General features: G+C 30.9%; 2 protein-coding genes across 3 annotated transcripts; both read left to right on the forward strand.

Annotated features, from left to right (window-relative positions):
* Positions 1 to 2,494: 2,494 nt before the first annotated feature.
* On the forward strand, positions 2,495 to 6,229 carry LOC105126316 (polygalacturonase QRT2-like). The gene is made up of 9 exons (XM_011027141.1): positions 2,495 to 2,976; positions 3,095 to 3,226; positions 3,762 to 3,929; positions 4,052 to 4,072; positions 4,207 to 4,414; positions 4,558 to 4,639; positions 4,783 to 4,891; positions 5,650 to 5,766; positions 5,885 to 6,229. Exons 1-9 carry the CDS (start codon positions 2,650 to 2,652, stop codon positions 6,101 to 6,103), a joined length of 1,383 nt encoding a protein of 460 aa, XP_011025443.1. The 5' UTR covers positions 2,495 to 2,649; the 3' UTR covers positions 6,104 to 6,229.
* A 7,707-nt stretch (positions 6,230 to 13,936) lies between these two features.
* Positions 13,937 to 15,764, forward strand: LOC105126319 (cytokinin riboside 5'-monophosphate phosphoribohydrolase LOG1-like). 2 transcript variants are annotated; one of them, XM_011027144.1, is made up of 7 exons: positions 13,937 to 14,230; positions 14,375 to 14,472; positions 14,579 to 14,609; positions 14,694 to 14,865; positions 14,916 to 14,986; positions 15,105 to 15,248; positions 15,428 to 15,764. In XM_011027144.1, the coding sequence occupies exons 1-7, from the start codon at positions 14,096 to 14,098 to the stop codon at positions 15,515 to 15,517; spliced, it is 741 nt and encodes a 246-aa protein (XP_011025446.1). In that variant the 5' UTR covers positions 13,937 to 14,095; the 3' UTR covers positions 15,518 to 15,764. The 2 variants fall into 2 exon arrangements, with proteins under 2 accessions (XP_011025446.1, XP_011025445.1); XM_011027143.1 differs by having other exon boundaries at positions 14,694 to 14,793.
* The last annotated feature ends 1,710 nt before the right edge of the window (positions 15,765 to 17,474 follow it).

Consider the following 17,474-nt stretch of genomic DNA (forward strand, 5'->3'; position numbering starts at 1 on the left):
TGAACTCGGAGTCTTATCCTTGGTTATGTCATAAACGACAGAGAATCCTTGTTGCAGCGGCAACAACCTAGATCACAAAACCCTCCCCTCCCATACCTCCGGCCTTGTTTCCCAAACACTCCACGGCAAGTCTGAATTGATGATACCAATTGCTTGTTCTTTTAATCCCCTTGGAAGCACACGCAAGTTCAATTCTCTTACCACAATCTTACCTTCTCCTTCCCTCACGCTTATGGCCAATTCACCTAAAATATTGCTAACTCCCCCTAAATTAATTACAAAGAAAATCCCAGTTTCAGGTCTATATATTACTTCTCCTAAAATATTGCTAACTCCCCCTAACTTAATTAATTACAAAGAAAATCCCAGTTTCAGGTCTATATATTACTTCTACCCCTATATTTTGTCTCGATTACAATATTAGCATGTGTTTTTTTTTTATGCAAATTTATTTGTTGATGAAAATTATGATTATGATTCTGTGGCAGGTAAAAGGAGAAAGGAAAAGAAAAGGGCAACATTCATATCAATTTTGCTTTTTTTTTTTTTTAAATTTTAAAAAAAGGGTTCAATGCATTGATGATATTACCCGTGGCTGTTAATTAATGTTTAATTAGCTATATATAATATATTTTCTACAACACATGGGAATCAATTAAAAGAACATGAAATATATTAATATCCATCAATTCAAAGACTTGTTGAATCCGTATTGCGCAGCTTTCCTAGAAATTAAAAGCAGCTGAGAACTGGCCTAAAACAAGAGCAAAAATCATCTATTCTTCAGAGGGTCGACAGTGAGTGGAAATGGATCTTCCACTTTTTATTAATTAAAATTATTCCTTGGCGAAGTTGACTATAGAAATATTCTCTGCACTTGAAATTAAGCGTTGACACATACAAATATTTCCAAGCGTTCCGTCTTGCTGAAATTGGTAAGCGGTCAAAACCGGTCTCTCTTTTGGAAATCGAAGGCATCAAATTGTACGTCCATGGCAATCTCCTGCAGCCTGTCAGAGGTGGACAAATACCAAATAGTCAAATACCAGTAACGAAAAATCATGAAATAAATAAATGGGTGCCGAATTATGACACCTTAATTATTATGCCAAATCCTATGTTCAAGAAATGTTGCAACTATAATTTCAACAATTAGTTAATAAATTTGATTGATCGCTAGCTACCCTTAATTATAATTAAATTAATCAATTAAGGATATAGTACAGACGCCCTTACTGTAGCTAATATGTAAGACACTTGGAATAAGAACAGGCATGAATCAAACACAATTAAAACATATTAACACATTTTCACATATGTGAAAATAAATCTTAAACACTTTAGGTAAGCTTCTAAGTAAGAATTCAAATATAAACTGAAATATTAATTAATTTAGATATAATTATACAAATACCAATTAATATATTTTGTGTGTTTTTTTAAAGAACATTAATTTAAGTTTTACAAATCACAAAATTACTAAAAATTTATATAATAGTTAATTTTAAGGTTCATAAAATTAGTTTAAGTAAGCATAAACTGATTGAATATCCATACTAATAATAATAATAAAATTAATATACCTTGTGAATTAAAAAGGAGTTTAGGAAATAAGCGGCTAATGTTTTGTAGGTGATTTTGTACATTCTGTCCAGTCTCCATGCAGTTCCGTTTTTCTTATTTACTTACTAATTAGATACTTCATATTAAATAAGTGGCTGCAATTTCTTAATGGTAAAATTCTGGATTTTGTTTTCAATTAATTTCCTTAATACCCGTTTCTTATTTTTATATGGATATACCTTTAAAGTAATATATAGTACAAATCATACAAAAATCTTATACAAACATACATGAAAATTATTTTCTTGTAGCATTGAGATATTCGTTTGCTATTTATGAAATTGGTACAATACCATTTATCAGTGGACACTCTAGCTTGTATAAAATGCCTTTTATTTTTATTTACCATAAAAAAATTATTCGAACTTGAAACTCGTAAGAAAAAAGAAGATATCCGGGATTACAATGTATTGGCAGTGTCCAAATCATGGATATATTTTATTTATTAAAATTAATTTGTTGATCTGTTCTTTATTTGTTCCAATTAATTATATATTCATCGTTTGTTAATTAGTTACCTAATCAATCACACACACAAATGCAGATGTAGAAATGATGTTCGGTAACATATCACCTCATCACCATGCGTGTGTATGTTGGGTGAACAAGCATCAAACATGGACGAGCTGATAGACTAATATTTTCTTAGTAACTAACTTAATAGCCATTTTGATTTTCTTCAGCAAGAAGAATTGTGAGTTGAATAAAGTCGGCTACCAGCCCAACATTAATCCTTTCGTCTGAATCTCTTGCATCTCCGTCCATACCTCTCTGTGTCATAATATTTTTTCTTTGAGCAGCCATTGTTTCTTCGAAGTCTTCACCTCCTTTTCTTCTCTCTCTCTCTCTCTTTGAAAAAGCAAGTCCACTTTTGTCCAGCCCTGCAACTACTATATATATGCACACCTCACGACAAATAATTCTAACATCCATACCTCCGATTATTCTAGCAAACAAGTAGCAACTTTACCAGATCTTTCAATATTTGTCTGCCTTTGCTCTCCTCAAAAAGTGAAAGTAGACAAAATGCATCCACAATACCCACCAAGACATTTGCTCCTGCTTCTCCTCCTTTTGCCCTCCTTCGTCTCTTGTTTTAGCACTTACCAAGAGAGCCCGATTGCCAATGTACTTGAGCATACCCATAGCTATAATGATGCGAGAAATTATCGTCCATATTTTAGCACCACTGATAGAAAAGACAACGATTTGAAGCATATATTTCCAAGTTCACTCAATTTTGAGGCCAAAGTTGTAGCCAGACTTGATCAAGCAGAAGCCCCTGTAAGTTCAGCAAAGGTGGTGAATGTGGACGATTTTGGAGCTAAAGCTGATGGAACAGATGATAGTCAGGTATAACTAATTTGATGGAAATGAAATATAAGATTATTAATTGTATTTATATTGTTATTAAATCTTAATCTTTTGTTACGGCTGCAATGCTGGGGATTTATTGTTGGCACTTTGTTAGGCATTTAAGAAAGCGTGGGAGGAGGCTTGCTCTTCTAAAGGAAGTTCCGTTATCGTGATCCCTAAGAACAAAATCTATTATCTCAAGCCAGTAACATTTTCAGGCCCCTGTGAATCTGATCTTATACTCAAGGTGAGTTCAAGCATGCACGCACAGTATTTCTATATGAATATGATGTATATAATCAGCAATGAATTAAATAACCCGAAAAGAATCTCGGAAATTCTATAAATGGATAATGGCACTTGCAGTAAATAGCAATTTAGATAACGGCATTTGTGTTTGTATTGATCCTTCATGGCGTATCGCAAAGCAGAGCTAGAAATTTAGTAATTTACCAGTGGAAAGCTGATCGCCAAAAATCATCAAAGACACAAAAAGCTGCAGCTTAGGGAAAAGTAAATCCCTTTAATCAAAGGGGACCATTATATCTAAATGGATTTGGATTATCATTCATATTTGAATAGTGATGCTAAGACTTTTGTGCAAACCAATCGAACTTTTGGACTAATTTTTTTTTTAATTATCTAAATGCATTTTTCTCAACACGCATATATAAAAGCACAAACATCATGAAATTTAATTTAGTGCCTGTAATCACGGATGTTGAAATATTGTAATTGATTAATAAAAAAGTGATATGAGTCGCTTTTTCTTAACACACCAGATTTTTGGGACAATCAAAGCGTCTGCTAAAGTAAGCGACTATGAGGAGGATAGAAGACATTGGCTCGTATTCGAAAATGTACAAAAATTCAGAGTTAGGGGTGGTGGCACTATCGATGGCAATGGGAAAATATGGTGGGAAAATTCTTGCAAAATCAACAAAAGCCAGGTATATTTAAAAATTAAACCTTCCCATTTGATCTTGCAATCAATTTGGTACCACTATATATTTTTTTTAAAAAAAAACTAATCGAGGGCTCTTCTTCTCTTCCTTTGTTTTCCTTTTTGCAGCCTTGCAAACATGCACCAACTGTAAGTCCATGGTCCTCTCGATCACCTTGTTATTAGCCCATAAATATGCTCCTGAAACCCTGGAGATTAAGGAGGTATTTCAGTTTTTTCTCTTTCACGTTTTGGTCTGAAGAATCTATATATTTGTTTCACAGGCCGTGACCTTCTTGGAATGCAAGGGTTTGATAGTAGCCAACCTGAGGTTCCAAAATGCACAGCAAATGCATCTTTCGTTCCAAAATTGTGTTAATGTCAGAGCTTTGAATCTCATGGTAATTGCACCGGAGACGAGCCCAAACACCGATGGCATCCATGTCACTGGCACCCAAAACATCAGGATAAGAAAATGTGTCATAAGAACAGGTAAACATACCATTTTGGATAAACACAAGAGCTTGATAGCCACGAATGCAAATGATATAACAACATATTTTATGAAATTAAATTTCAATTTGAATCTTTTACCGAATCTTATTGTCTAATAAACTGATATTTATGTTTTGCAGGTGATGATTGTATTTCAATAGTGAGCGGGTCTAAGAATGTAGAAGCCACTGACATAACCTGCGGACCAGGTCATGGAATAAGGTTTCCATCTCAACTGCTAATAGACTTTTTGTACCTAATTAACCAAATTCAACCAATGCAATCTGACTTTCAAGGTGTACAAGAGCCTTCTTAGATGATTTTTCTTCCTAACTCTAAGGCTTGCTTTGTGGGCGGTTTTGCAGTATTGGTAGCCTGGGAGCAGATAATTCAGGTGCCGAAGTTTCAAACGTGTTTGTTAATAGAGCAACAATTTCAGGAACCACCAACGGAGTCAGAATCAAGACCTGGCAGGTAATTAGAGTCATTCTCGTTATCTTTTATGGGCCATATGCACTTTACAGCTTCAGGGTCATATGCACTACAAAAGAGGAATCATCCATAGTATTAATACCACACAGTGTGTGTGTGTGTAAATTTGTGGAGGCAATTCAATATGCTGAATTATGTTAAGCACGAGCATGTATGAAACAATCAGTTGGCTTGAAATGAGGGCAAAGTCAGCAATCCTGACCTCGTAGAATTTTGGGCCTAGAGGACTGAGAAACATGGACGTACACAAGATTAATATGCTGATTTCTGAATTAGACGTAGGAGCCCACAATAAGGCCACCTAAAGAAAGAAATCTGATGTAACCACAACAGAAAACAAAGAAATTAAATCTGTGAAAAGCAACATCTTTGACCCGCTGATCGCGGATAAGATTGCATATTTTTCTGTTTTCCTTTTGAAACAGTAGGAACAATACTTAGGATTCATGATAATTGACCACATCCTTCAATAGTGGAATGTTTACTAATTTTGATTAATTGACTGATTGACAGTTCTTAGAATTTATAAACAATGCAGTCAAAGCAATGACACTAGTTCCAAAATAACTTCTTGTACTTGACAGAGGAGGCGCGCAGTACTAGATGGTTGATATAAATTTCTGGTGTTATATGCAAATGATTAGTATACATGGGTGTGTTTTTTGTGGGCTGTCTGCTAAATGATTATGTTATTGCAGACGGATTAATGATATAATGTTCATATTTCTTGGGAATTGCAGGGAGGTTCTGGATATGCCAGGAACATAATATTTCAAAATGTGGTAATGCGTAATGTGACAAATCCCATAATTATCAATCAAAACTACTGTGATCAAGACAGTCCATGCGAAGAACAGGTAATGCACATCTGACCCCATCACCTTTAAATACGATCATCCCTTGAGTAGCACTAATGAAGATTTCAATAATCTAAAGAACACGAAGTCATAAACCATTCTTCTCCTATATTGGCAGACCTCGGCCGTGCAAATAAGCAATGTGATGTACAAGAACATCAAGGGAACTAGTGCGTCGGATGTAGCTGTTAAATTTGATTGCAGCAAGAGCATCCCTTGTCGAGGGATTCTGTTGCAGGATGTAAATATAGCACTCGAAGAAAACGGGCAGCCCGAAGCTTCATGCGCGAATGTTAATTTAAGAAAGAGAGGGGAAGTTTTTCCACAGTGCTCGTAACTCGTAAGATCGGACGAAGGATCTTTCATGTATTAATAGATGCTAGCTCTTAGAGATTCCAATAATTTTTCATTTTTCATTCTAGAAACAGTAGTAAATAAAAAATGCATGCGTTTATTTAATTTATAATTATATTCTCTGTAATTTATGTCTTAGAAAGCAGAAAAAGTTATTTTTTTTTCAATTACAGTCGTTTAAAAGCATATTTAAATGAAGTCTACGATAAAAGATAGCAAACACACTCAGGCCACTTGTGGAGCATTATTTAAGTATATTAATTAGATAATATTTTTTATTGAATATATTAAGAATAATAATAATAATTAAATATTTCAACAAAAAGAAATAATTATTTAAACCATCTCAACCTAAAAAACTAAGTTATTAAATAAAATTTTAAAATATAATTTATATTATTCTCTATTGTATACTATATAAATATTATTTTATATGACAATACTTTTAAGTGTTCAAAGAAAATTAATGTAGAATATTAAATGACTCTTCATAAGCGTTCTGAGAGAATCCATTAACCATAACCTTTTTAAAATATTAACAGAACCCTTTTTTTTCCGTAATAAAGTTGAGCACAAGCCAATCCAAATTTAGGTTTTGATGAAAGCGGGTTAATTGTTGTCAAAGATTTTTAGCAAAAAAAAAAAAAAAAAAAACCCTGAAATTGAGTAGTCTGAGTTGAATGCTTCAAGAAAGGGGAGCGGGTGGGAAAAGATTTCTAAAATAATTATGCTGTTCATTATTGTAGCTCTCCTTGTTTTTAAAATATTTTTTATTTAAAAATATATTAAAATAATATTTTTTTTATTTTTAAAAAATTATTTTTAATATTGACTTATCAAAAAAATATTAATTTAAGGTGAAAATTAATATATATATATATATATATTAAAAATACTTTAAAAATGTAAAAATAAACTGCCTAAATAATATATCTAGAAAAATAAACAGGATATTTCAAGAAGAATACAATATTTAAAATATTAATCTCTTGAGATCATGTATTTGGTTAATGAAGATTGCAGGCTACATGTGCATGTCAAGGGGAATAACTGCCTGGTGCCTGATGGGCGCGAATGAAAAGTAGTGTGTGGAACAACTCATCACGGTCGCTTGGTTGACCATGGAGCATGTATATTAAGTAACCCACCCATGTGCCTAACATAAAAGTTTTGTACAATCATAAATGTAGATTAATCAAATGATATCGGGTATTATCAAGTTTACATTCAAAGTACATCTTTTTTTATTAATTTTATTATTAAAATATTTTGATTTTTCAATTTAAAGTTTTTATTAGAATCAGTTAAATAAATATGATTTTTTTACAAAATAATCTCATTTTCTATGTAAAAAATAATATAACTTGGATGAAAATACCATCAGAAAACCTCAAAAGGGATGAAAATCTTTAATTGATAACTTTTAAAAGTTTGAGGTTAAATTTAATACAAAGAATTATACGGTGGTATTTTTAAGGTTTATCTAATTTTTTTGTGGCTATTTTCTTTAGAAATTAGATTCTATAATAGATAGATAGATAGATGTTGATTTTTTATAAATTTCATAATAAATTATATTTTTTTAAAATTTGTAACTTTTTTTCTTAATCAAACATTTATATTGGCAAATTCATAAATGAAATCGAATTGACGTAGTTACTTTCTTAAAACTAGGAAACTTGTATCTTTATTGTGATAATTCTAAAAATCTAACCAATTCAGTGTAAGGTGAGTGTAAGGTTTGTGTCTTGGATGATCAGATGATCTTGTAATTCTAACAATTTAATATATTTTTATTAATCATGATGATTGGTAGTTGATATATATAAAAGGTCATTTTTGGTAAATTTGAGGACTCTTCGATAGTTAAGTTAGTATTTTTTTTAGAGAAAAAGTAATGATATTTTTAAGAAATTTTGAAAATAAATATGCAATCAAGAATAAAGGTTATGAACCTTTTTGGCATTGAATGATTTATAGGGTTTTTTATAGCCAACAAGACTTGTTCCTTTATAAAAAGAAGGGGCTGGAGTGTGATTTCACCTTAATAGCATTATCAAAAGAAAATATCTACAACATATGCCCTGATAGCATTAAAGAGGTGACATATCCATGAAACATGCATTTAAAAGGGATAAATATCCCTTAAATGTCATTGAAAAGGAAAAAAAAATATCATTTATACATCATTAACGAGGGATAAGTGGTAGGTTCTTTTGAAGACTTTTATATACTTTAGGGTATAGAGAGATGAGTATCATTGACCTTAACATTTTATACGCTGTCACAATCTTTATATTTACCGATGAAATTTTCTGGTGATATTTGTATTATCATTTGTTAGTAATTAATTTACTAACAAAATCACTGACGGAAATGCTCTATCAGTCAATCTTTTGTCGGTCATTTTTATTTGTCGGCAAGTCTGTTAGTAATAAAAAAATATTATTATCAATGGATTTACTAACAGAAAAGGCGTATAAAAAAATTATTCGTTTCATTTCGTCGGTATTTTCCTAAAAAAAAATATCATATGTAATTCTGTCGGTAATTATTTAAAAATATTTTTAAAAAATCTATTTCACAAAACTATAAAATAATTAAATTAATATAAATCAACACTCTATAATACTCAAAATGCTTGGAAAAAAAAGAAGAAAATCATATGAAAAATAAATCTTACAACAATATTCATACAATTATTAAGAACAAAAAAATTAAAAATAAAATTAAAAATTAAAAATCACTCGTAAATGTGTTTGCAAGTAAAGATAAGAAGAGAAAAAAAAACTCGTAAAGTATATTAATCAGAAAAACTAAGAAGAAAAAAAGAAGAAAGGAGAAGAATACATACATGACCATGAAGGAGAAGAGAAGGAGCTGAGAAGAGAAGAGAAGAGAAAGAAATGAATATTAATGTTTTTTATATATAGGAAAGAGGAAAAAGAAGAAGAAGAATGAAGCCCTGTCTATTATGAAATTAGGGATTCTAGACTTTTTATTATGGAGTTATACCAATGGATAATTAAATATTAATATTTTTAATCATTTTGTCAGTGATTCTGTTTATAATATTTAATTTAAATTTTCAATTTAATCAAAAAATTTTAGAAACTCTCAAATATCACTGACAACTTTTCAATTCATCAGTGATTTCGTCTATAATATTTAATTTAAAATTTGAATTTAATCAAAAAATTTCATAAAACTATCAAATAACACCGATGACTTTCAATCTATCAGTTATTTTATCTATAAAAAACACTAAGTAATAGTGTAATTGAGAAGTAAAAAGTTCCAGAGCTCTCTAAAAAATACCGACAAAATTTTCAGTTGGTGATTCTTTTTGTAATTGGCATGATGAATAGTATTCACTATTTACCAACGAATTTATCGACAGATTAATTTTGTTAATAAAAATGGCACATCATCATTTTTTTGCTTTGTTTTAATTTTTTTTCCATTATAATTCCCTCAGTAAATACTAAGAGAATATTTATATTGGTACAGTACGTTTGCAATTTACAGACGAAAATATTCCCTCGATATTTCTATTTGTGTTTATCGATTTTTTGATAGTGATATCAAGAGTCATGAAAAAAAAAACATGTTCTTATGACCCTATATAAGGACTAGAAATATCATCAATTTTATATTCTTATCAATGAATCTGATGATGTTAGGTTTGGTAACTTGTTAGTCAACTCTAGATGTTGAATATAAGAGATTTGAGGTCGTTTCTATTATTAGAGGATACCTTCCCCTGATGTTAATAGTAAGCCTTATTTGAATTCGAATGAGGAGAAAGCATATGTTGTATTGATATTTGTCTCAATTAAGTATGATATCAATAGAATGGCAAGAGGGCATTATCAGGTTATGTAGCAAAGTATGCATCTTTTTTACCTTTTATTTCTTATACATTTAAGTTCATTGTTAATTTTGTTTTTTTTGCAAGACTAACAAGTGAAGAAGAATGATAAAATTCAACAAGGTTTGTGGAATAGAATTCATGATAAGGGTCTTCATCTCTTGATTTGAGGGGAGGCAAGACTAGAAAAGAGATAGAAGATGACCCAATCATTGCAAATGTACTCTTTGTCCTTAAGAATAAATTGGCAAGAACTATGACTCATACAAAAATAAAAGTTAAGGATAGTTATATTCCCCCACCTAGGGGTCAAGTAGATTTAACCCTCTTTTAAAGTAATTACAGGAGTTATTGCTTATTTTTTTTTGTAAAAAAAAGGTCTGATGACAATCCTTTTTGCCTCCTCTTCTAACTTTTTTTGTAGAGGATATATTTGTTAGGCCCTTTACTAGGATTGTTCTTGAATAAACCTATTTTTTTTTGTAAAAAAAGGGTCTGATGACAATCCTTTTTGCCTCCTCCTCCAACTTTTTTTGTAGAGGATATATTTGTCATGCCCTTTACTAGGATTGTTCTTGAATAAACTAAACTTGAGGACACATTTTCCAACCTCACATGTGGTCGAGCATCATTTAGTTTCCCTACTTTGACCTAGAAGGATAAATAACTTATAGCGACTTATATTGGTGAAAGGTCAATCCTCGAGGAGATTGGCCTTGAGGTGGTGAAATAGTTAAAAAGGATTCTCATCATTCTTTCAGACATTTTAATGATATCTAATAAGAACTATAACTGTCATTTGACCTTGATTGGACAAATGACCTTTAATATAAGTAACTTTCTCGTTTAACCTTTTAGTTTGGTTTTATAGCCATTATTTTCTTAAAATATTTTTTTTTAACAAACTTTCATGATAAGCGCCTATTTCAAGAAGTGTTAGATGACCAAAAAGAACCAAGTAATGGAGGCCATTGCCTAACATATGGTAGACCAAGCAGTCTTCTAACAACTACGAGTGAAAAAAAAACCTATTGTGGAGGCTAAACTAAAGAGACTCAAAATGGCCTATATATCACTAAAGGAACATATATAAGGCGTTGTTTTTCAGTTGAGCTCTACTAAAAAATAGCTTCAGATTGTTTTTAATTAAGTGGATATCCTAGAATAAGATACCTTTAAAACGGTACGAGAGATGAGCTTTTTACTACAAAAAAAAAACTTAGAGTTCTTACATGGCTATAAGCTTTGAGGAACTCTTTTGAGAAGTTTTAAAAATTATTTTAGAAAAATAAGTATCATTAACTTTAACATTTTATGTTAACAATTACAAGGAAAAAAACAAGTGAAGTCTTGTGGTCCAATATGAAGTTAAGAAAGATTATCAGTTTTATATTCATTTGGGCTTAGTAAGATGTTGAGTCTATTAATATCGAATTTAGTAATTTATTAGATTCACATATACTTCAACTATATATAAAACTAAATTTAGAAATGTTAGGTTATCATTTTATTTCTGACATTTTAAAACATGTATTTTAGGTAAAAAAAATTAACATATATAAAACACACTAATTCATCACTTTTTTTTATATTTTTGCAATAAGGAATTTGAAATATTCAAATGAGAGGAAACAAAGTTTAAATGAAATTAAAATTTATATTTGTACCTGGATGCATATACGGGCGGTCACATTCTTGCAATTCTCGTTAAGTTTCCAAAATTAAGCAATTGTGAAAAATGTAAATTTAGTTAAATAGTTGATTATCATCACTCTTTTCATAAATATCCTTTGTCTACATCAAGACGGGGGAGGATTATATAACAAGTACGATATGAATAGAAAGAAAGAAAGAAAACAAAAACTTCTCCTAACGTTTACCGCTTGTATTTTTCTTGAGTATTAGAGAGTGATTGATAATGTGTTTAAAACACCGGTTGCAAAAATTTTGATTTTTTTTACTTGAAATTATTTTTTTAATAATATATATGTATATATTGATGTTAAAAATTAATTTTAAAAAATAAATAAAAATATTATTTTAAAATATTTTAAAAATAAATACTTTGAAAAAACAATGTGTGCTCTAAAGAAAGTCCATCCATCCAATCAATTAGTGAGAAGAGATAGTACTTTCTAATGCGGTACGTACGTAAATGATAAATGCATGTGAAAACTGCAAGAAGACGATAAGGTGTCAGAACTCCAATTATCAAAGCCGTGGTTGCAGGGGCGGAGACAGGGTCACTGGGGCCCGGTACCCAGTTCTCTGCAAAATAATATATATATTTAAAAATATTTTTTTAACGCAATATAAAATATACAATATAAACTTTAATTATAAATTTAAATTATAAAATTATAAAAAAAATATTTTAGCTGATTATATATTAAAAATTTTAATTAAATAGTAATTAATAATATAATATAATATAATTAAAAAATAAAATAAATAATAAAAAAGTTCAAATACCTTTATTTTTTTCATATTGATTCATTTACTTTTTAAACAAATCAATTCACTTATTTTATTATTTACAAGAAAAGAATTCCTTTAAATTTTGATAAACTATTTAATATTAATTACTCAAAAGATATGTTAATAGTTTATATAAAAAATTATAAAGAATAAATAGATATTGTAATTTTACAAAATTAAAATTTATAAATAATTTGTATCGTTAAAAAAATTATAATAATTATAGTTAAAATTAGCTATTGATTATCAAATTACAAAAATTTCACAATATATAATTTTAAAGTAATAAAAATGTTAAGGTGTAAATTACCAAAAAATTATTTATCAAATTTTAATCTAACTTGATATGTTAGATACAAATTAACTCATAAAATTATAAAATTTTAAAAGTTAACTTGGTTTTTCTTAGAAATATAGTGTGGGTCTTAAAAAAAAAATTATTTTAACTCTAGCTCAGCTCTTATATGGCTATATCATCTTAGGTGATAGATATGTCTGTATAATATTTTTTTAAAAAAATACGATTTACACCAATATACCTTTGCGTATTTATATATATTACCTTATATTATTCTTTGACAAAAAAAACCTCTATAAAACCAAAAGAAAAATTAATTTCAAGGCCCTAATAAAACTTCAAAAATGCTAAAAAATTAAAAAATCTTGAAAAGTAAAACTTGAAATATCCTAAAATAATGATATATAAAGTAACACTTAGTTTTTTATTTTTCATGTTTTAAAAAGGGTAGAATTCACTCTAAAATTATTATATGAATAAATTTAATTTTAGATCTTAATTTTTGTGTTTTCTGTATTTATCTTTTTTGTACTGTGATGAATTTGAAAATCCTATTAAATCGAGAAAAAGAAGAAAAGGAATCAAATTTATCTAAAAAAATAAGAAAAGAAACGTTGGACAGTAGTGATGAAAGTCAGCGTGGATTATCACGGAGCCCAATTGAAGTTAAAAGGGAAATACCAACCACTTTTTTTTTTTTTCTTTTTTCATGTGCTTACGAAGAATAGCAATTGTAGTTATCGGGTGGGGATGGAGAGAAGGACAGCAAAATGATAAAAGCAATGTACATATAAAAGATGGGGCACCAGAGGTCGAAGGAGCGCTGGCATGGCCCTGTAGATATACTTTTGTCTAAAATTCCATGAAAGATTCCTTCGCAGTTCTAGCCTTCCAGGTGGGAAAGAAAATCAATGGCGACGGATGGGGAGGATAAAAGGAGAGATGGAGATGGGCTCTTGCTGGGCTTTCTCCAACCGAGTAGAATTTGTTTTTATGATTTAAAATTAATGTTTTATTTAATTTTTTTAGATTATTTTAATGTATTGAAGTTAAAGATAATTTTTAATGTTTTTTTAATATTTTATAATAAAAAACTTTGAAAAACAATGTATATAAAACTTGCAAAACACCTCCTGAGCAGGCAAAAGGAGAGGTTGGGTCCCAGAGGGGATGGATTTGTGGAGATTCAAAAGCAATGTTTCCCTTCTGCTTCCCTCGCACATACAATATCCTCCTTCATAATCTCTTCTGCATTTTCTCTTTACTTTTCTTTTCCTCTCTCCCCCATATATCACTTTTCTCTTTATATTCTTCTTCTCTGGAGGAGAATGGAAGGAGAAGAAAGGATGTCTGCAAGAAGTGAAAAAAAAGGAAGGTTCAAAAGGATTTGTGTCTTTTGTGGTAGTAGAGCTGGATACAAGTCTTCATTTAGTGATGCTTCTCTTGAGCTTGGTAAACAGCTGGTAATATATATAATTATCAAGTCATAATTACAAATCAAAGAATTGCATACAGGTTCTCTCTGTTTGTAAGGAACGCACATATTCTATGTGTCAGGAGGTTCTTTATGTTGCTTACCAGATGTTTTTCTTTGTGATAATTGCCAGGTTAGGAGAAATATTGATTTAGTCTATGGTGGGGGAAGTGTAGGTCTTATGGGTTTGATCTCACAAACTGTGTTTAATGGAGGCTGCCATGTTCTTGGGTACTCCATTTATCACTACCTTTTAATTTCCTTGCTTTTAATATTCGCTCTTCTTTTGGCTGTAGCCAGAAAACTTAACATGCTTGTTCATGTTTTGTTTATATAGAGTGATTCCTAAGGCTCTAATGTCTCATGAGGTACGCTATTCAGTCCCTATTATTTCATGCTTTTGTACCCTCTAACATCTTGCATCTTAATGGAGTTAAAGCTCTACTTGCCAGATATCAGGAGAAACCGTTGGAGAAGTGAAAACTGTTGCAGACATGCACCAAAGAAAGGCAGAAATGGCAAAACATGCCGATGCCTTCATTGCCCTTCCTGGTACATGTATTATCCTTCAAAGCAACTACTCATGCATAAAATATACATGCATGCATGCATACACACACACACGCACGCACGCACATATGTTGAATCAAGTTTTCGTGTAATCATTTCATTAGGCGGTTATGGAACCATGGAAGAGCTGTTAGAGATAATCAGCTGGTCTCAGCTTGGAATTCATGAAAAACCAGTAAGATCAAATGGTCTTTGTAGATTCTATATACCTTCCATCAATATTTTTACAATTTAGAATATACTTTTTGATAGGTACTGTACTGTTTCTTCTTTCATTTTCACTTTTCTACCAGGTGGGACTGTTAAATGTAGATGGATATTATAACAGCTTGCTTGCCTTATTCGACAAGGGAGTTGAAGAAGGCTTCATAAATGATACCGCAAGGCACATAGTGGTTATAGCAGAAACAGCAGCTGAGCTTATCAAGAAAATGGAGGTATAAAATGGAAGTAGCTCTCAGTTTCTTTTATATCATGTAAAGTTTGAGCTTGCGTATTAGCATAATGTAAGTATTGGGCACGTTAGTTGCTGAATTATTTTAGGGGATGACAGGGCCGGAAGGTTTCAGATAGAAGCAGGGAATGATTTGTTATTGTTTTGATTGCTATGTCGCAGGAGTACGCACCTGTCCATGACAAGGTTGCACCCAGACAAAGTTGGGAAGTGGACCAATTACCAGAGCCTACTGCAAGTGGGAACCTCTAGGATCCAAGATCTTAATGATCCGTTTGTGTATAAAACGAAAAGAAAAGATAAATGTGTTGGTGCAGTCCCATTTTAATCAAAAAAGAAAAGAAAAGAAAAGAAAAGGACAGCAAGATAACAAATCCCTCTTTAGTGGGGAAGTCTAAAGATCCCATATCTTAATCACCCATCCATTTGTATATTTATAATGACATGTATGTTCCAGTTCTCTTTAATTTAAACCAATTGAGTAATAAGAGTTTCTCGAGTACTTATTTCTGTCATCTGGCCATTGACCATGTCAAAAAAGCATACAGTCTGTGACTTGGGATCTCAAGGTGTGGTCGGGAGAGGGCAGAGAAACTACTGAGAGGGGTAGAATGATAGATTGTTGTTCTTTGTGGGGATTACTTTTCTTAGGGGATGGGATAGGATGAGGCAACAGGACTTAATTTGTCCATTTGCTTTTGGACTCAAATTGTTTTTTAGCTTCTGATGCGTGGCTTGGAGCCATCAATTTTGGCTGGATTGCCACCAGGTCTGAATGTATTGGGTCCCAAAGCATAGTTGACAGCTTTGTAGCTTAGTCCCCTTTCAACTCCTATTTTGATAACCACCACATTATAAATAGAAGTGTAGTGTAGGGCTTTCCTCTGGTGCAGAGCTCGGTGAAGAAACTGGCAAGAAAAAAGCCAACACGTGAAGCTAGAATGATAGGCAACAGGAGCAACCAGATGGATGATATAGCCATGACTTTAGCTCCCAAATCTTTATTTCTCTTGTTTATAGATTGTTTGGCGTTTTCTCAGCTTTTGTAGGGATACCAAATGACATGGTCGTTGGGATGTCTTTTCCAGAACGAACCATTAAAATATCATCAAGTGGTTTTGGAATTTTGAACAAAAGTCTGAAAAACAGTGATCGGGTGTTGCAGACATCTATCTACTCACGGAGTTGTGACATGATCAAATGTTTGAAATAAGAGGTTGTGGGAATGAAACCCGTTGAACCGCATGTTCGAACCAGGTGATTTAAGAATCCAGTTCAGCCCTATTTTTAGCAAAGGCCCTTTCACTCCTTGCCCTTAAGAATTCATTGCTCCTTTTCCTGTAGACATACACCATTGGCATGGGGATTCACACCACGCCAATTTTTCTTTTCTTTTCTTTTTTTTAACATGATTTTTTTTATTCAATACTTCCTTACGCATTGGATTGATTTGTATTGACCTTTTATCTCTATAAAACTCTTTTAAGGGTTCTCGGAGTCTAAGAAACACATTTTGCTTTGCATAAAAATGTTCAAATTGTTTAATATCACAAAATTAAAACAAAAAAAGGATTACAATTGACATTGGGTAAAGATTCCTGGATTTTTGGGTTTAGAAAACTATTGCATGATTTTTTTACCACTCCTTGATGGCTGATTTCTGAAAAATTAAATCACTTGTTATCTGTTTTTATTTTTTTTAAAAAAAAACAAGGGTAAATAATATATCATTTGTTTTCTAAGGTCATTTTCAAAAAAATAACACGCATGACCTTTCGTTTTATGAGCGAAGTGGTATGCCTCCCAACTCAAGCGGATGGCCCTTTTTAATAACTTTATTTATTTTTTTATTAAATTGAGTTTAATTAAACTAGATTAAATAAATAAATGTGATGGATGCCCAACCCAATCAGTGTTTAATTTTGATTGAGGTTAATTAAAATAAATAAATTTCAATATTTTTTAAAATCTTTTTGAATGAAGTCCCAATTGATTTTGATTTTATTTAGTATGCATTCTTTTTCTCCAACCCTATTTAATGTTTTTTTTTAATTTTATTCAATTATTTTTTGTAATGTGTCTATTTTTATTATAATTTAATTAAATAAAAGTTTGTTTCTAAACGTTTTTAAAAAACAAAACTAGGTCATTAACTTGTATTGTAAAATCATATATCTTGATGTATATCTATTTTTGATTTTTTAAATTT

This window comes from Populus euphratica, unplaced genomic scaffold (genome assembly GCF_000495115.2).
Source record: "Populus euphratica unplaced genomic scaffold, PopEup_1.0 scaffold78.1, whole genome shotgun sequence".
NCBI classification, from domain to species: domain Eukaryota; kingdom Viridiplantae; phylum Streptophyta; class Magnoliopsida; order Malpighiales; family Salicaceae; genus Populus; species Populus euphratica.

Excerpts from the sequence above, each read along its gene's own strand:
- LOC105126319 (XM_011027144.1), top strand. The coding sequence starts at position 14,096 with ATGGAAGGAGAAGAAAGGATGTCTGCAAGAAGTGAAAAAAAAGGAAGG. Across the intron at positions 14,866-14,915 it reads GCATGCATACACACACACAC|GCGGTTATGGAACCATGGAA; the intron begins GCACGCACGCAC and ends TCATTTCATTAG. Across the intron at positions 15,249-15,427 it reads AGCTTATCAAGAAAATGGAG|GAGTACGCACCTGTCCATGA; the intron begins GTATAAAATGGA and ends GCTATGTCGCAG.
- LOC105126316 (XM_011027141.1), top strand. The coding sequence starts at position 2,650 with ATGCATCCACAATACCCACCAAGACATTTGCTCCTGCTTCTCCTCCTT. Across the intron at positions 3,227-3,761 it reads AATCTGATCTTATACTCAAG|ATTTTTGGGACAATCAAAGC; the intron begins GTGAGTTCAAGC and ends TTAACACACCAG. Across the intron at positions 4,892-5,649 it reads TCAGAATCAAGACCTGGCAG|GGAGGTTCTGGATATGCCAG; the intron begins GTAATTAGAGTC and ends TGGGAATTGCAG.